We start from the raw sequence: 19,548 nt of genomic DNA, 5'->3' as shown, positions 1-19,548 counted from the left end.
CATGCCCCACAGGCCGCTAGGGGCACATTCTTTCTTTCCTCCTCTCCAGGCCCTTTCTTGGCTTCTTCTCTGCCTCCAGTGTCTGGCGCCCCAAAGGGCATTTGGTCAGGGCAATGATCTCAGGCTCCGCGAAGATCAAAGGATACAGAACCCAGAAAGAAGGACTTCTTACAAACTTTGAAATGACAGAGACAAGCAATCTAGAAAGTACCAGGTTTTATTATCTTCTTATCAAAAAGAAAAAAATCAGTAACAGACAACAGTGTGAGGTGGCTACAAGAAGAGGTGCTCACTCCCAACATAGCCAGAGGGAAAGGGCATGGCAGGGGTGAGGGAGGGGAGCCCAGAGGACCCAGCCAGCTGGAGCCCCTGGCTTGAGGTGGTGCAGGGTGCGGGAGGCAAGGGCGACTCCCCCCTCCCCAGCCAGTGGGGTCAGGAGAAGACGCAGCCTGCACGGGCTAACTAACCCACCGGGCCTCCTCTTTGTGAAGGAAGGATCACAGATAAGCTCCAAAGCCAGGAGCCAGTCAGCCCTCCCCCATGCCCCCTTTGCCCAGGGAGACAAAGATCACCCCAGCAAGGCTGGGGCTGGGACTTGTTATACCAGTTCAGTTTTCTAGCACTGTGGTTCGACAGGTGGACACGGGCTCTACCTGCGTGCTCACCAGAGCAGCCACGAGCCACATGTGGCAAATGAGCACTTGAAATGTGGTTAGTGTAAATGAGGAATGAATTTTTTAACTTTATGTGATTTTAATTGATTTGAATAGCCACGCGTGGCTAGTGCTTACCATAATGGATAGGATGGCTCTCCAATGTTCTCTTAAATTTGGAGAAAACAAACAAAGGAACACCAGTTGGGCTCAAAGCAGAAGCTAGAAAGAAGGTAGAATTGTCTACCCTCAACTATTCCGGCCCAATCAGGAGAAGGCACCACGAACAGAGTGAGAGAAAGGCAAAAACCCACTCAGCCACACAAAACTCCACTCACTCAACCATCCAGCCAACGTCAAATGGGACATATCATGCTATTTCCTGAAAAAATATATTTATCTATTTTTCTAGAACCATGAATAATAATATATTACAAGAAAAGAAACACAAATATCCCACCATCCCCTACATTATATTTTGGGATCTGCTAGAAAACTATGTTTCGGCAATAGCCACTTCTTAGAGGAAGCAGCTTCAGAAAGGGCCAAGGTCATGAGCGGGAGAGTGTTAAGTATAAAAAAAAAAATGGGGAGGATATTTAAAAGAGGAAAGAGAGAAAGAGGCCCTGTCTGAAGCTATAAATAGTAAAAAAAAAAAAAACAAAAACAAAAAAAACAATTAATAAAAATCATATCTCCGTCTCTTCTCTCATTTCCGAGAAACAAAAACAAAAAACCATTAAATACAAACTTAGCAGGTACTGTGGAAAGTGCAAGAGAGCGGAGAACATCTTGATATCGGCACACTCTTGCCCAGGCAGAGGCTCTGCACCAAGGAATGAACCATTAGAAAAAAATACCCCGCTAAGAGTAGGTTTACAAATACTTTGCAAATCCATTTCAGTATGTAACTTTCAGCTCTTCTCCCTACCCCCTCCCCCTCATAAAAAAGGCTGATTTCCAAAAGTCACTTGAGAGAGCCGAGAATGGCCCAAGGTATACCACAGACTCCTGTAGTGTGGTCACAAGTGCCCTTTGACGGACACATCAAGGTGCAGATGGTTCTAGTTCCTCTTCCCAGCTCCTTTTCACAAGAGGGAAGGAGAAGGCCGCTGGGGGCCGAGCTCCAGCTTCAGAGGGGCTCTGGATGAGGCATGTTTAATATAGGCTCTAACCTGGGCCCACATTCTAAAGTGGAAAATTAAGAAATGATCCAATCCCAGACCTGCCTTCAGCAAGGCCAGGCGTAACCCCATTTTTCTGCCGGGACAGTCGAGGCCCAGAGAATCAAGAAGAGGCAGGCAGGAACAGAAGATGATGCCTCTTCTGACGCTTAAAACATAATCACAGCTGGAGATGCTGACAGGTCAGTATTAGTTTGCCCTCCCCCTACCCTAATGTCCACCCTTCAAAATCCTTCTGCTTCCCTCCCTGCTGAGGTCCAAGCCAGTGTGCCCAGGAGGCTGCTTCAAGCATAGAACTCGTTGGTGGGGGCTTTTTTGTAGATAGGTTTCTTGCCCAGGTCGTAGGTGCCTTCGTCCTTCTTCTTCATGCGGTATACCAGCAGCAGGACCAGGAAAACAGCAAACAGGACGCCCACGCCGCCGCCCACGATCAAAGCTGCGGAGGAAGAGACGGGAGAGCTGTGGGTCAGGACCTCGGGCACACTGCCACTTCCCCCTAGTCGGCTCTCTTACAACTAGACATCTTCACCCCTGCTGTCACTTGTGCTAGGCGTGACCTCGTGAACAAGACAGGGGGTCATCGGAGGTCACTGAAGACCACAGCGCCGGAGTGGCAAAGCTACCCTTCCAACCCACACCTGCTGGAGCCCACCGCACCTTCCAAACACCAGCTTGACACCCCAGCAACAGCTTAGCACTAACTGGGCCAGGAGCAAGCAAACCCGCAGGCCTGAAAACCAGCCTAGACAGTGCAGGGCTCAGAGCATCGCAGTCTAGCTGGCTCTGGGTACGCACACCTACACAGGCCTCCGCTTCCACAGACGGGTGTGCACATCCTCTATGCACACAGGTGTGTCCTACCAGACACAGCTCTAACACGGTGACACGGCCAGGCTGCTACGTCACTGACAGTTACAGACAGTGGTTTACGTTCCCGTGTTTCCAGCTCGGTGGTTAAGGCCTAGGTCCCACTCCCGTTACTCAGCACTGGCTGTGTCATCAGGCAAGTGCCTTCATCTCGCTCATTGCAAACTGGAAATCAAAGTACCTTTCTCACACATTTGTCCTAGGATTAAATAAATTAATCCACCCAAAGTGCTTAGAACAATGCACAGCGTATGCTCAGTCCTCATGGATTGTAAACCTTTGTGGCTTTCTTTATGATCCGTGTCCCTAGCACCCTGAATTGGGCCTGGCACAACAGTGAGTGCTTAATAAATGACACTCACAGTTCAGCTCAGAGAGGAGCACTGCCTACGGCACCTGCTAGCATCAGGCTGGTGCGCGCTGCTAACCTCAGGTGGGCAGCTGTTCTGCATCATGCCAGGTCGCCTGAAGGGCTCATTCCTGTTTGTTGAGGGGGCAGGGATATTTCACAGAATCCTTGCTGCGGCAGACTGAGTCCCCTAATTCGGTCTTACTAGGGCTAAGAAGATTAATTTTCCATCCCTGCACACACTCTGAATCTATGCACAGAATGAGGGCAGAGTGGCACGGGGGAGTCCAGTAAGGTTCCTTCTTAGCTAAAACTCATGAAAAAACAGCCACAAAGTGCCCCCAGGAAATACCAGAAAAAGCACAATGGAATAAGGTATCAACCCCATTCCTGTTTTTATCACCCTTCCCTCTGATGACCCCCGGCTCCTCTACTGGGACCTTGGTCTGTGCTGGAACCTTGACCCCACAGGGTCAGAAGGTTCAAGGGCAGTCTCAAAAGTGACTGCGGCCCTAGGTTTCAATACTAATGCCTAGTTTTGTGACTTTGGAAAGTGATTTGGCTTCTCTGAGCCTCCGTTTCCTTACTTGTAAGAGTAAAGACAGCCATACCTGTCTGATAGGGTCGTGGAGATTCAGGGGGGCACACGCAGCAGGTAGCACCTGGCAAGCACTTGAGAAACTCCCAGGTGCCATTCAGATGCCAACTAACACAGCAACGGAACTTCTCACATGAAGGTCTTATGCTTGGATAATTCTCAACCGCAAGATTTAAGAGACGACTTAGCTTTGGTTCTGTCTCTTGCTTATGTGACCCAAGCAAGTGGTCTGCTTTCTCTGGGCCTCAGTCTCCCCGAGTTATAAGACATGCTTGGCCTAGATCAGTGGTTTTTAAACTTTTCTTTAAAAGCAGCAGAACCCTTTGTTGGTGAAAGCAAAACCTTATGCTAACCCCACATATGCCAGCTAAAAGTGAAACTCTGTGGTTGAAAAAAGATGGGGGGAGGTTTTACCGAAGATTTTGAAGCTTAGAAGATCACAAGGTCTCTAAGGGCCCCTCTAGTTCTGATAGCACCACCGCCCCCTCACATCACACAAAAAGTAGCGAAGGAAAGGCAGAAATAAATACTCGGGTCCCAGGAGGTCAGGGTCAAGGCTGAGCTGGGCCCAAAGTCACCTAGGGTTACATTCCCAGCCAGCCTTATCTGCAAGATGTAGGCAAGACCCTTATCTGTCCTGGATGGAGGCAGGACACAGGGCTCCTCCCTGCACCTCAAGACTCCGCGAAGGTGTTGGCCCAACTGGCTGTGGCTGTCCGGAGACAGGAGTAACCCAGACTGGGCCCAGGGCAGCCACTCGACAGGCTGCTTCATGAAGACCTGCCCTTGGCCTATAACATTTGGCCAGAAAGAGAGTTCTCTCTGACAACCCACCCCTGCCCGCAGCTTTGGAGACCCCCAAGCTGCCAGGGAAGGAGAGAGCCAGCAAGCACTGCCCCAGCTGAAGGCCCCACAGCCAGGCTTGAAAGAGCCACTCCTAAAGCCCCATGAAGACTCAGCGACAGATTACATCAACAAATCAGAAAAGCCCTTTACGGTTTGCCAAATTATTTCAGATTCTCATTTTCATGAAGTTATTACACCAACCCGAGGAGGTAATATTGTACCCATTTACAGAGGAAGAAACGGAGGCTCACATCCTCAACTGAGGCTGGAAAGCTTCTCAGCCAAGATCACGAGGCTGTCAAGTGACAGAGCAGGAGGGAGGGAAACCAGCCCAATCCAAAGGAGTCTCTGTGCTTTCGAGGGAAGTTAACCTTGAATAAACTCCCTAGATACCAATCCCAGGCTACGAAAATGCTTTGAAAACAAGACAGAAGGACTTACGGCCAGTGACTGACTCCTAGCTATTCTTTAAAAGACTCTGATATGCAATTCTCCTCCCCCTCCACCGGGCTGCTCACCCAGTCAGAGCCACCCCTTATGACTACGGAGTAGTCCTTGAGGCTCCAGGGCACCCTGTGGCTAGAAGGAAGGGGTACCAAGAAGCCCAATGTGCCCGAGGCATCCCTGTCTGCAACACCGCCTCCCAGTCCTCTCCCCCTTCAAAGTATCTCGTGAGGACCTTACCCGCCAGAACCTCTGTCCTCTCAAAGATGTTGCCGCTCTGTGTGGCACTGGACATGGACACCTTGTTAGACACATCCTCGTCCCCTTCAAAGGGTGAGATCCTCTTGGGGATGACCTCATTCTCCTCCAGGTCCTTGGCTTCGGCGGGGACCCAGGTCCCAGGCCCTGCCCTCGCAGGGATATGGTTATCTAGAGGCACCTGGATGGGGCAGAAGGAGGAGAGATGAAGACTCAGTGTGCTTTGGGGAGGGACCCAGGGCAGGGACAGGAACATTCAGCCAGGGAGGGAATCTGCTTCCGCCATCTTGCCGGATGAACCGTGTGGTCCTGGAGCTGAATTCAGCACCAATCTCTCAACAATTATGCCATCAAAGGCTTACCCTCAACCTTTCTAGTGGATCTGTCCCAAAAGAGGAACGAATGTGACCGAGGGTACGGGGAAGCAGGTGTTACCACTCACTGCTGGTCAGTGGGGATTCTAGAATCACCACCCTGGAGGGCGGTTTGGCAACACTATAGAAAGTGCTTGCCCTTTAAGGCAGCAGCTTTGCCTCTGGGACTCTATCCCAAGGAGCTAATCAGAGATTTGAGTGAAAGATGCTTGCTGTGGTGGTATAATTTTAGAGTATCAAAAAATCATAAACAACTTTTCCATCAATAAGGGGAGAATAATGAACGATGATTATGCAGCCTATAAAAATGAAAGAGAACACTTAATTATGTGAGGAAGCAAACTCGTGCCCACTTTAAGTGAAAAGTGCAGCACACAAGACTGTATATATTATTTGATATTAATGCTGGGAAATACCTAGAAATGCACAGAAAAGGTGCTGGAAACACATCTAAGTGTTGACAGTGATTATCCCTGCAGGAAGGATGGCCTACCCATCCTGTCCCTAAGGAGCCAGGGCCACAAATACAAGCTTTCTTGCAGAGTGAGGTCAGACCCTCACTTATGGGCTCCTCTCAACAGGTGTCACAGTGGAGCAAATGGGGAGAGGCAAAAGCACGTTAACTACTCACCAAGGGTTGGATTACTTCCGGGAAGATCTGGGGGTCCTCTGAGTCATCTGTAAAGTCAGAAAAGCTGTGTGAACATTTGTCCTTCAAGTATCTCCCCCTTCTTCAGCCATGGCTGGTGGGAGTCCTACCTTACAAGCAGCCCTCAAATGCTCAGTGTACAGTAAGTGACCATTCCCACCCCAGCCTCAGTCACCTCATCTGTAAAATGGGGCTCTCAAGACCTTACTCCCCGGTTCTTTCACAAGGATGCCAGGCAGGTAGCTGAGCAGATGCTCTGTCAGCTCCAAACCGTTGCTCTGGAATGTCTGGATCAGGGACCAAGAGCCGGTTAGAAACGCAGAATTTCAGGGCTCATAGAATCAGAGTCTGCATTTGAACAAGAGCCCCAAGCGATTCCTTTGAGATGACTCTAGATTGTAACATTAAATGTTAGAAATCGCAACATTAAAATATTTACTGAGTGCTTAGCATGTGCCAAGAGTCCAATCCCCAACTCACTGATTCACTATTTTACAGATTCGGAAACCAAGTCTCAGGTCACTGAGAGGCAGTCTGAACTCAAGACTATGGGACTCCAAAGCTCAAACTTCAAAGATCACACCATCCTGCACATAGGAGTCACTGAAGACCATGAACCGGCCTGGCCCCTGGTCCAGCCCCCAGAGGCCTGGGCCCCTTCACACACTCCCATCCCCCTCTGAAGCAGGGGCTTGTTCTCCACCCATACTTCTGCCCACACATGCTCCCAGGCTTTGGAGCTGGCCCTTCTCCTTTTCACAAGAAGAAAACACTATCAGTTCTTTCCAGCCCCACCCCCACCAGGCCCCCAGCCACAGGCAGACAGGTCCAGGCTGGTGCTCAGAAAACCTACAGCTACAAATGAACTCAAAGCACCAAATAACCCGCCCAAGGAGGGTTGCCAAGGGGTGGAAAGGCTTGATAGTTACTTTTGTTTCCCCTTTGAGAGGGGAGGAGCTCTGCTGGAAAACCCCCATACAAATCCAAGTCTCAAGACATGCTCACCCCCCTATGGTCTGTGAGGCCACTTTCCCTCCAGCCCCATGACCTCAAGCCTGCCCACCACACCCTCCATACCCAGATCTCCAGAGCCAGACAGCTCAAAGTCATCGGGCTCCTGCCCGGGCCCCCCGACATCCTCATCATCTGGGAGGGCTCCAGAAAAGTACTGGCCTTCTAGGAGGTCTTGGGGGTCGATGACTTCGGTCTCTCGGATCTAGAGTGAAAAAAGGAGTTATGTCAGCCACTTCTGAAGACACATCAGTAGCCCCCTGGCGCTTGACAACAGCCCCCGAGCCCCAAAAGGCAATGAAGTGGGCATTCGGTAAGGTAACCTGGGGTGCTAGAAAGTAAGCAGGCCAGGACCTGGAGACCTGGGTCCTGCTCTCCTCCTTGGCCCCCTAACTTGCTGTGTGACCTTAGGCAAATCTCTTTCCCATCCTGGGCTAATAAAAATAAAAAAGTTGGTAATAATCAGAACATTAAACATTACTAGGTACTATTTACTATAAGCAATTACTACGTGCCAGCCCCTGTTCTTATTAACTCCAAAGGCATGTCTTTAACCTCATTTTACAACCAAGGAAACTGGGCGTTTCCCTCTGACACAAGTAGCGGGTGGAAGAAGGAGGCTTCCGCATCAGGCTGCCTGACTGCAGGAGCCACACAGGCTGGAGGGTAGGACACTCTAGGGTTCTAGGGCGCAGACACTGTCACCACTGATTCGCCTGTGGCAGGGAGAGGGCTGCTGGCCCTGGTCTTTCCCAGTCCAGGACACCTTTCCCAGCTGAGTCAGACTGGGCTGGGACAGACAGGGCTGGCTCACCCACACCTCAGGGAGGCCTCAGTCCAGGTGTTGCACAGTCCTAGTGACTCACAAATACACGAGCACACTCTCGTATCCAGCTTTATAAGCATCTCCCACAGGATCTGTTCTGTACCAGCACAGAGTGGGGCACCATCCACTCCATCACCCACAAATGTCCTTGGCCCCTACCCACGGGGACCCAGTCTAGGACATCACAGCAGAATCTTAAGCCTACTTCCACTGAGAAGCTTTCCAAAGGAAAGTATCAAGGTCCAGGGAGGCAAAGACTTTCCCAGGGTCCTACAAGTACGTCAGCTACTCTCTCTGTTCCCATCTCTTAGAGCTCACAAGGGTAGGAAGCATTCTGAATGCTTACTGCCGTTCTCCTTAGCTCTGGGGCGAAGGCTTCCCACAGAACAGCAGTCCTGGGCAAAGTTTTTTTTTTTTTTTTTTTTTTTTTTGCTAATTAACTCAAATATTAAAGTCCCTACTTTTGCCAAAAGAGATTGGGTTTCATGAAGTTCCATACACACCCCTCCTCAAAACATTCTCTTCTTCTTTCCCAAAGGCCCTGCCTGTAGGAGACTGGGGCTCTGCTCAGAACCACAGAAGCCAGGGAGGTCCTGTCCCTTCCATCTCACAGAATTGGACAGAATTCGAATGCTGAACAGGGCAGTGACTTGCCCAAGGTCACGTGGCTGAGTTAGCTGCACAGCTCAGAATGGAGAGAAGAAGTCAGGTCAGGTCTCTCTTTGACTGCCCCAGGCTGTCCTTCACCTGAGGGAGACTGCCAGTGACTCAGGGGAGCCCGAGAAGGAATATCTGTTCCCAGGGCAAGGTAACCATTGCAGGCGAGGCCTGGGCTCCTCCTGTACTTCCTCCGGGGGCTTCTGGGGAGAGGCGGGCAGAACCTGACTGTCATGCCCTCTTCCACCCACCGCGAGGGCATGTGCTGGATTCCCGGAAAGGAGCAGGGTCAGACCAGGGGGGAAGGCGGTGGGCACGCAGCCCTCTTCCACCGGATGCGAGAATCTTCGCTGAATACTTGGCACACACGGGGGTGGGGAGCCAGAAGGGGTTAAGCCCTGGTCGGGATGACTTCATGACTCGGGAATCAGGAGCTGCTGAGCTACTAGTGCTGGAACTCCAGCCCAGCCCCCGCACACAGCCCCACAGCCCCGTGCCTGTGGCTTTAGTTTGGCAGCTCCTCCGGGAGGGCTCCGAGGTGGTTGCGAAACTGTCCCTAGGGTGAGGTCCCTGCCGCAAAGCAAATTCCCCCAGGCCCAGATTCTGAGAGCAGGACCTCCTAAGCACTTAGCCTAAAGTAGGTCCTCCTGATAGATTTTTGCCCAAGGTCACATTGGTAAAAAGTGGCCATACTGGACCAGAACCCAGGCATGGGTCACCTGAGCTTTTAACCACACACACAAGAACACCTGCATGAATATATGCGTCCATAGAGTGCCTGACCACCCAAGCTAGGAGGGAGCCCTGCTGCGTGGAGGTCAAACCCAGCCCAGGAGAGAAAGAAGGTACTTCAGCCAGTGGTCAACCAAGCCTGGAGACCAGACTGGCTGTGGGAGTCTGAGCTCCAAGTCCTCAAGTCAGAGGCTGGGGTCCCAGCACTGGGTGGCTTCAGGCAGAGACCTTCCCCACCCCTGGTCCCCAGGAGTCACAGAATGTTGTTTCTATATCTTGCCTTTCTTTGGGTGTGTGAAAGTGCTAAGGGGTGCTTCAAAACAACTCCTGGGATTAGCATGCTGCCTGGCTCAGAGTTACCACTTCAGTTTCACAGTAGCTAAAGGAAGGCTAAGAGAGGAGGCAGGCCCCATCAGCACTGAAACCCAGATTCACTCCCAGTTCAGCCCTCACCCTTCCTTTTTATACCAGGTTCCTGGAGAGGATACACTTGTCTGAGGTTGCACCAGGGGCACAGGAGGCATCAGACCCTGTCAGATACCTATTCCAGGGCTCAAGACTGCATTAGAGGAGCCAACGGTTCCTTCTCCAGCAAGTCACAAGTCACGAGGCCCGGGGAGCAGGGGGCATGCTCAGGGAAGGACACAAGAAAACAAAACCTTCAACTCCAGAAGCATCTTCTCTGCCCCTGACTCCTGACAAGAGAGAAATTCCCCAGTGGGAACTCTTTAAGATGAGGCCAGCAAGAGAGGACCAAGCTCCATGAGACTGTGGGCAAGCATCCCTTCATGTGCAGAGGGGCAGAGGGGAGGGAATGCCAACAGCCCTCCCTTGCCTCACCCACTTTGCAGACAAGGCCCATTCAGTCAGGGTGGCTTTGAAGAAGCCACCAGGCCACCCAGTAGCCAAGCCCAGCCCTGACCAGAGAGGGACCCCACCCTGATCCCAGCCAAGCTTACCCCACCTGTTCTCCACTCACCCCATCCCTCCCGGGGGAATGTGTGTTCACGTGTGTGTGCACACACAGGCACCCTCTCTGGGCCCTCAGGCCTCCCTTCTCCCAGAGCACGACAGAAATCACCAGCAGAATAAGGCAGTGGGCCTGGGTCTCACAGACCCTGTCTACCCCAGGGCTGGTGGACACCTGGGGTGAGTGCCTGGGGACTGAGATGCTGGACGCCTCCCCAGATTATCCCCAGAAGCGGGGGCAGGTGCTGTTTTGTTCTAAAGGAACTAACACCTGCCAGTAGAAAGTATCTGAGGCCACTGAGCCCAATGGTCTCATTTTATAACCCAGCAAACAAATTAAAAGACAAGGGACTTTGCCAAGGTCACCCAAACTGTTGGCAGCAGGGCTGGACTTAGAAGCTAGGTCTTCTGGCTCCAGGCTGGAGCTGTCCTCCCTTCCTGCTTCAAGGGTTTGGGCTGCAAAAGGGTCTCAGCAAACCCACAGGCTGCAGCTGTCACTCCAGATGTATTCCGCATCTAGTCCTTATGCTATAAGCATGAAAAGAAGCTAGGAAAAGGTCGCCAACCCCACCCCAAAGTCCTACAGCTTCCGTCACCAGGGAAAAGCACAGGGGCTGGGGTGACTAGCTCAAGTATCCACGACGTGCCAGGCACCACGCAGTGCTCTTCCCTATGAACTCATCTTACTGGCATGAGTCTTGTAACATGTTTGCAGGAAATCGAGGTGCGGGGGAGTCATTTACCCGAAGTCACACAACTAGAAAGCAACAGAGCTGAGATTTGAACCTAGATCTTTCTCAAGACCACGCCTCAGCTACAACCAGACTTCTCACTGCCACCCCCGAGTCACCTCTCCACCCCAACCCCACAGTGCCAGGCCAGGCTCCACCAAGGAGCAAACAAAGGTGAAAGTGATATTCAACAAAAGAACAAAACCTTGGCTGGGGCACCAGGGAGTTCAGGGTCAAGGCCTGGTTAACCAAGAGCTGGTGGGAGGAAAAGAGGGAGGAGAGCCCCCCACATCCAGCTCCTGCCCTCAGGCTCCTCCCCAGCAGAGGTAGGGTCAGGGACACATTTGACCCTTCTTTCAGGAGGTGAGACCAGAAGGACAACTGGGCAAGCCAAATTCAACCGGGAGTGGCAAGGACACTGGACTCCAACTACTGAAGCCACCTGTTATCCGGACAGGAGATCCCCAGAAGGGGCCGTTGGTTAGTCACTGCTTTCCCCCACCCTGCCTTTTTGAAGGGCCAGATATCCCCCAGGGTGAGCAAACCCAGGAGCCACAAGCAGAGCTCTACACCTCGCCAGAAACAAAGGATCCCCACCAGAAGAGTGGTTACCCACAAGCAAAGCACAGTCTGGCCATGGCCACTTCCTAACTCCAGGAACCTTGGGGTATACTGAACCCTGAACCCTTAGTTTTCTCTTTTGATAACCAGGGCTAAGAGCACCCTGCAGGACGATGACGATTAAGTGAAATGCATTAGTGTGTGCAAGGGACCCAGCATATGGCCCAGTACACAGCAGGTGCTCATTGAGTAGTAGCTATTATTAATCCCCACCTGCCTTCCTTCTGGCTAAAGGGATTAGTGGTCAAAGGGTCAGAGAGACCTGGAAAAAGCTATAGAAGCAGTTCCATTGCTAGAAAGGTGGTCAGTGGATGGCGGGGCGGGGGGGGGGGGGGGGGGGAGGCGGGGGGGGCGGGGTTTGCAAATCATGAAGGGACATAACCCTGTAATGAGTATTCATTTTGCTTCTGAGACCAGAGACTTTTCAACAACTAATCAGGTCCCTGGAGACTGCAAAGGACCCAGAGATGGGCAGAGGCCTGCTCAAGGTCACACAACTTGGAGCACCTGTCGTAAGAAGATAGAGGCAGAGGAAACTGGGTTGTATTTTTCCAAAAGGAGTAAATGGCAGTGACCAGAGATGCCTGACATTCTACTTGGGGATCCCAGAGTATTTCCTGACCTGCCCTGAGGATGAAAAAAATATCCAGAAGGCAATAAGAAACCACACACCAATCCACAGCCTGGCACTCTGGTAACTGGAGGGTTAAGCCAGGTCTGGGAGTAGGGGTGGGGCTAGGGTGGGGGTTCGAATGTCAGCTCTGCCCACTCCAAGGTCAGGTTACTCTGAACACAATCACACAGGAGACAAGCCAGGCCTGGCACAGCCAGCAGCCAACTTTTCACCAACCCCCCCAGGGCAGCCCATTCCACAGCGAGGGCTCCAGGATCCTGGGGTGCAGCTAGGAATGGGGGCAGAGGTGGGAGCTTCTGCAGCTCTGGACATCCCCCTGACGGCAGCTGATGCAGCACCCTTGCCACTAACTCCTTTGTGGATCTTGGGAGAGTCCCTCCCTGGGCCTCAGTTTCCCCACCTGTAAAAGACGGTTCTGGAACAGACAAGCCTCCCTCTGTCTCGAGGCCTGGTAACCAAGCCGGGCACTGCTCCGATTACCGCTGGAGACAGGCGGGAGGGGGCTGGCTCCCTGAGGGCTGCAGAGACAGAGGTGCATTGAAGCTGGGGCTTGTAATCTAGGCAGCAGATCCGAAGTCCCTGCTGGATCTGCGGGCGGGGACATAAACAAGCCTCCCGTGTTCTCAGGAGCAGAGTCGATAGCCTCTAGTCTAGGCTGATTAGATCAGCACTAGGTGCTGGCTTCCTGCCCCTTCCCAGACTCCCTGCTGTGCACCCCCCGCCCCCCACTCGGAGAAGCCACTGCTCCAGACCTAGTCGGTCTGTCCCACAGACGTTTCCCAGCCAGTCCCTACCCCGCCCCCCTACCCCGGGCAAGGAGTGTCCCCACTGCCTGTGACCCGCCATGGGTCATCCCTGCCCCCACGCCCTGAGGTTCCAGTGGTACAGCCAGTCCCACAGGCCTGGCTGCAACCGGCGGCTCCACCAAGTCACTGTTTCCACACATACCAGCCTCTCCCTGCCTCCCCTTTCCATTACCCCAGGTGTCACCTGACTACCAGCCTCCTCTACTGTGCCAGAGAAAACTGGGGCAGCAGAGTTCTGGGCCTGCAGGGTGGGGGAGGAGAGAGGCAGAATAAGGAGGGGGGGGGGCGCTGAGTAGGAGGGACTGGCCAGAGGGTGGGGGTGGTGAGTAACCAGGGGCACAGAGGTGGTGAAAAGTAGCAGGGATAGACTGGGCAGGGGACTGCAGAAGGCCAAAGCTGGGAAGAAGTGTTCAAATCACAGAGTCATCTCCTGGGGACTCCTGGAGCTCTCCGGTAAGGATAAAAAGTTTTGAACCTCGAGAACTGTAACCATCAGTCTACATTTTTCAGTGTGCACTCAGATACCATCTCCCTGAAGCCAACATCCAGCCAGGTTAAGAACCCTGGTCTAGCCGCTAATGATAAACCCAGATCAAGCCAGCACTTTACAAGTTTGCCAAACACTTTACAAGTTGAGTGACACAGGTGTTTTGTAGAAGACACATCGGTGAAGTGACTTATTAACTAACTGCATGTCCCGGGGTGAGCAGCAGAGCTGGGATGGTGACTCAGGTTTTTGTGGCTGTGAAATGCACCCCCTTCCAGTCACCCTGCCTCCAGCAGACAGGGCCAAAGGGCCTGGCCAGGTGCAGGAACACGCCTGAAGGTCACTAGTGAGTTAATAACAAACCAGCTCAAGAAGCCAGGTTTCTAGTCCTTCTGGAGTTAAATCAGGCCCCAACTGTTGACACGGGCCTTCACCTCCCTCTCTAGGCACCGTGCACTGAAAGTGTATGAAAACTGGCTTTTCAGACACTGTACCTTCCTGCCCACTACCACACCCCCTCTCCTAGCCCAGAGCGCAGCTTGCAATTCACTCGGCCTCCGTAGGACTAGAAACTCTGCCCCTCCAGCTCAGGAAGGGTGACCCCCTTCTGGACAGTGTCTAGGTGGTCCCATACCCTTAGCAAACCCTGCCATCACCCAGCAGGCTGCGAACTGCTCCGCAAAGGGTTCCTACAAATCCTGGCGGGAGGGGTGGGGCCGCTGAGAACTGGTTCTTGTTTAAATATGAACCCATCTGATAATTAGCAAACAGCCCGCTTCTAAAACAAACAAACAGGAGATTTGAACTCCATCAGCCCCACCCTCGACTCCTCCCTTACCACCCTGCAGCTGTTGGGGAGTGGGAGGGAAGAAAGTGTTCCAGGGCCCATGGGGGGGGGGGGGGGGCGGCGGGGAGTAGAATCCTCAAAGGCACAGGGCCACCTGGCATGGCTGACATGTCTGTCACACAGAATGCGGCCTCCCTACCAGGCACTCACTGCAGCCTTGTCCCCTCCTACCAGCCCCACCAAAACCCTGACCTTCTTACCCACCAGGAAGCAGAGGCTGGGGAGACTGGGTGACATGTCCAAAGCCATGTAGCTAGGAAGAGGTGGCCTTCACACCTCTGAAGTTAGGTCTGCCTAACCCCAAGCCACTGTTCCAGTGCCCTCCTGCCAGTTCCAGGAAGTAAGGGGAGAGGAGGACATCAGACAAGTCAGAGACTCCTGGGGTCCAACCCCATCTGGACTATATACCAGCTCTGCTCTAGGAGCTCAGAGCAGTGGCAGCTTCAGTTCTGCTTCAAGGGAAACAAACAACTGGCTGAATTCACACCCTGTCAAAGTCCACACGGACGGGGCACTGGGAAGGTCTGAGGCCTAGTATTAACATTTCCTGGGCATCCCCTCAAAGGCCCTGGACATTGAGACGCTGACTATCTTTAATAGGCTCTCAGGGGACAAGGTAAAACTCTGGAACCCATTCCAACACCCTCATCAGAGCCATCCTACTAGCCAAGAGGCTGAAAGGAAATGGGTAACTCGGGCCAGCCACCGCTCTCCTCCAGTGACTCACAGGCCCAGTCCAGCCCCTTCCCCCAATTTTAAATGGTCATTTGGAAATCACACCCACCAGTCCAGGAGGCTGAGAACAACTAGCAGCCAATTCCTCCCAAGAAGGAACTGGGGCGGGGAGCCCAGCCTGGCTCTCCCAGCTCCTCATTCAGGGCGGCCCTGCACTCCAAGTCCTTGCAAAAGCCTTCTGTTTCCAGGAGCTGGGGATGGCAGGAGCTGAATGTCTCCACCCCCCAGCTCTTCTCCTCTTAGGTTCTTTACCAAGGGGGCCAAGAAAGCTCCCCTCCCCCCATCAGTGTGTTTTCAGGGCAGGGAGGACCCTTGGGAGGGTTTTGGTCCTACCTCCTTACTATAGAGTTGGGGACACTGAGGCCCAGAGATAGGGCATCCGTGCTTCCAATTCAGGAAGTAGAACCCAAGGTATCTTCCTTCAAAGCCAGCCGGAATTTCTCATCTGGAATGTTCTCAGAGGAGGCTCAAACCAGACACCTTGTATTATCAGAGACCTGGTTCTGACCTTGGCAAGCCACTACCTTCCTCTGAGCATCAGTTTCCTGTATAAATGGAGATAATAAAACCTACCTCACGGTTTCCCTGGAAGGCATTCACGTTGGTGATAAATTACCTCAATGCACCCTTTCGAATGAAGTTACACACATGAATTTATTCATTCATGCAAATATTTCCTGCGTACTAAGTAAGGGGTAAGTATTTCGCTGAAGATGAATAGGGCAGAATTCCCCCCTGGGTGTGTGTGGGTGGGAGTGGTGTGTGTGGTAGGTTTGGGGGGGGATGGATATGAATAGAATACTTGAGCTGAAAAGGGCAATCAAGGTCATTTGTTTCAAACCCCATTTTACAGATGGGGGACATCAAGCTCACAGAACCCTCTAAACAATGGCCCAAAATAGGCTCTTTAGTAGCTCTCTAGGCTTTTAAGAATTCCACAGAGCTCTCACTGACCACTCAAGGGTCCTAGACCCTCTGGGCTTCTGCCCCACTCCTACCTCAGGGCAATCAAGGAGAGAATTTTCAAGGAGACCGAAAACATCTCTAAGCTAAAGTACATTTCCCCAGAACCCACTGGGCCTGGTGCCACATCAGAAGGCTGTGCCTCTGGGCAGCAACCCCTCTGGAGGGGTCCAGCTCCCCAAACAGGGCTGCCTTTAATTGGCTAGGGAAGGAGTGGCAGGAAGGCAGTTCAGGGGAATGCTCCCAGCTGGACAGGAAGAACTGGTTTGGGATGGCAAGTCCCACAGCCAGGGAAGAGGCTGTCTGCTCAGCCTGGGTTCCCTTCCCAAAACTTGTGGCACCAAGCCCTTAGGGTGGGGGTAGGGTATCACCCAAGGGGAGGGCAGGCCTTTGGCTTAAACCTAAACTTGGAGAGGGGCCTCAACAGCACTATTGGAGACAGACCTCAGTTCCCTCATCTGTAAAGTGGGCATAATATAATCCCGAGATGCTGGGTTTTTTGGCGAGGATAAAATGCCCCAGACCTAGCATGTGGAAAATTCAACAAATCATAACTGCAATTAGCAAATCCCTTCTCCCAGGGCCTGTTTTCTCCACCTGCAAAAAGAAAAAGGCGGGCCTCCATTACATCTATCCAGCTATGACTAGATCTGATTTTTCCGGCCACAATCTTGGAAGGAAGGGGGTGGCGGAGGCAAAAGGGGAAGCCCTGTGACCCAATTAGAGGTGGAAGGTCCCTGACATTCACCAGGAAGGGGAGTGCTGAGGTCAGGATGAGAGCCAGATACCTCTCTCAGGAAGCAGCTGCTCAGGGCCTACTTCTCCCCCAGCTGATGGGTCACCGTGCGAGGGCTGACAGAGCTGCCCTCCCCCAAACCACATCCTTCTGACTGCCCCCAGGACACAGCTGTCTGCTCCTCACCCTGAAGCACCTGCAGACTCAGCAGCCTCTGAACTGAGACTGCCATGTGACTGCCCATGCAGTGACCTCACGATCTCCTGGGTCTTTCTTTTTTCCCCACACTGTCCAGGCCAACAGGACCCAACATGGCATTCCTCTGGAGGTCTCCCCAGTTGCTGGACTCAACACATCTTTCAGGGCCTAATTTAGAGCACTGTACCACGGAGCAGCAGGTGTAGGTTGGAGTCTTGGCTCAGACACTAACCTTTTGGTCCGGCTGCCCTTAGTTTGGGGAAGTCATCACCTCACTCTGGTCTCCTGTTTCCTTCCACCTCAGAATTCGTTGAGGCCGGCCAGCCCCAAATCTCAACAGATTCAGGGCCGCCACTCAGAAAGCATCACACTGCAGCTTATCATAAGAGCAGGAACTTGGACACCTGGCTGCCTAAATTTGAATGACTCAGCCCCTGATTAGCTGTGTGACCTTGGGTAAGTTAGCTAACCTCCTCAGCCTCAGGACCAATTTAAGAACAGTAAACAGCAGGGTTGTTGTCAGAATTAAGCAAGTTGATAGGACATTGGAACAGCCATTAGAAAGCTATTAGAACATCATAAGGCACACCATAAGCACTAAATGTTTGCTATCATCACTGAATGCCTGCAATCGTGCTGGTGGGTTATTATCAGGATCTCACAGATTCCCCAAAAGAAGCCTGCCAGGCAGAAAAGACTTCCCCCGCCCAAGCCCAGAGAAACAGGAGCCCCATAAAAAAATCTGCAATGATTAAACTCCACAGACTTGCTGCTTCTAAAAAGGGGGGCTTAATTAAGGGAATCAAGGGGGGAAAAAACGGGGTTCTTGGAGGACAGACAGACCCTCCCAGCAATTCCTGCTCCTCCAACTTCCCAGATGAGATTGCCATCCTCCTCCCCCACACTGGTGGCAGAGGATGAATGGAGGTTCTGGTGGCCCAGGACTTTGTACACTAGGACAGGGACCAGACAGCAGTGAGAAGGAGAGCTTCTCTGGGCTCACTGAGGCCCTCTGTGCCCCACCCCCCTTCACCCTACTCAAGGTGGGTACTCCAATTTCCCTTCTGCAGTTCAGCAGAAATAAACAGCATTCTCGAAGAAAGCAGAGGCTCAACTCTTGGTGAAGTGCTGACCCCAAACCATCCTTCCCGTCTGCCCTTGGAAGATCAGAGTCCCAACTTTGGAGGGGCCCTACAGAGGCACTGGCCATCTCCTGCCGGGCTCCCTCCTGCCGTTGTACAGATGGGGAAACTGAGACTCAGAAGGGGCAGGGCTTTACCCAAAGTTACAAGCCCAGTGGCGGGGTTGGGGCCAGACCTGAGGTCAGGGTTCAGTCCTTCATTCCCCGGTGTGTGAAACAAGGTTCCGCACAACCCTCCTCCTTCCCCCTTCCGAGTACGCTGCCCCTCGTGCCCAGGCCCTATCGGATTCTAGAGCCGCCGCTCTGGGCGCTTACGGAGGGCGTGCAGGGGGATCCAGGGCCCCAAGATCACCAGGGGAGGGCGAGAGTGTGGGGGAGAGAAGAGGTGACACCGGCTTAGTCACGTCCGAGCCTGGAGCGCGCGGCGGGGCCGAGGCCAGGGGAGGCGGGAAGAGCAACAGGCTGGGTCGCACGTTCGCGCGCGGGAGCCACCCCGGCCCGGAGCCTCCCTGTGACCCGGGAGCCAAGTTTTCCAGCAAAGTTTCCCCGGCCTCGGCGTCTAGTTGGGGGCGGTGCAGACCCCTCAGGCCCCCCTAGCCCGGGCCCCCAGGAACAAAGGAGGCACCAGGCCGCCCTCCGGGGATCCCCAAGCACCTACCGACTCGGTGGCAGCGGCGGGGACGCCCACGAGGAGCAGTAGCAGCGCGAGCAGGCGGGCGGAGGCCATGGCACGGCGGTCCGCAGAGGGCGCGCAGGCAAGTGGTCCGGCCGGGCGCTCGGCCCCTCTTATAGGCGGCGGCCGGCCCCGCCCCCGGCCCCGCCCCGCCGCCGCACCCCGCCCGGAATTCCCCGGCGAAAGCTGGGCCTCCGGGCACTGGGCCCGCCCACACGGCTGGAAACCCCGAGGGACCGGCTCCCGATCTACCCCGAGTTCTTGTCCCTTTTATTTCTTTGCTTTTCCCCCAGACAGGCCCCCAGAGATCACTGTGTCTAACCCCATTTCATACTTGGGGGAAACTGAGACCTTCGATGGGAAGGACTTGCCCAGGGTCTTCAGTTTAGACCCGCGCTCCTTGAACCAGGTACACTCCCTTCCGAGGATAAGGAAGACATTCCAGATGGGACGTGGACTTGCGTAGCCTTAAGAGGTCAGCACAATTTTTCTGTAAAGAGCTAAGTGTTTTAGTCTTTGCGGGCCATTCGGTCTCGTGTCATGCTCCAACTCTAACACA

At 53.2% G+C, this 19,548-nt stretch overlaps 1 protein-coding gene across 1 annotated transcript; it reads right to left on the bottom strand.

The window, feature by feature from the left end:
- Positions 1–201: 201 nt before the first annotated feature.
- On the bottom strand, positions 202–19,105 carry SDC4 (syndecan 4). The gene is made up of 5 exons (XM_045444462.1): positions 18,975–19,105; positions 7,300–7,438; positions 6,205–6,251; positions 5,182–5,380; positions 202–2,273 (listed from the first exon to the last, which is right to left on the bottom strand). Exons 1-5 carry the CDS (start codon positions 19,041–19,043, stop codon positions 2,122–2,124), a joined length of 606 nt encoding a protein of 201 aa, XP_045300418.1. The 5' UTR covers positions 19,044–19,105; the 3' UTR covers positions 202–2,121.
- Positions 19,106–19,548: the final 443 nt, after the last annotated feature.

The sequence above is a fragment of the Leopardus geoffroyi genome, chromosome A3 (assembly GCF_018350155.1).
Source record: "Leopardus geoffroyi isolate Oge1 chromosome A3, O.geoffroyi_Oge1_pat1.0, whole genome shotgun sequence".
Taxonomy (NCBI): domain Eukaryota; kingdom Metazoa; phylum Chordata; class Mammalia; order Carnivora; family Felidae; genus Leopardus; species Leopardus geoffroyi.
The sequence above is the reverse complement of the archived record's forward strand: the minus strand, read 5'-3'. Positions and strand labels throughout refer to the sequence as shown.

Excerpts from the sequence above, each read along its gene's own strand:
- SDC4 (XM_045444462.1), bottom strand. The coding sequence starts at position 19,043 with ATGGCCTCCGCCCGCCTGCTCGCGCTGCTACTGCTCCTCGTGGGCGTC. Across the intron at positions 5,381-6,204 it reads CGGAAGTAATCCAACCCTTG|GTGCCTCTAGATAACCATAT; the intron begins GTGAGTAGTTAA and ends TGCCCCATCCAG. Across the intron at positions 2,274-5,181 it reads GAGGACAGAGGTTCTGGCGG|CTTTGATCGTGGGCGGCGGC; the intron begins GTAAGGTCCTCA and ends CTTCCTCCGCAG.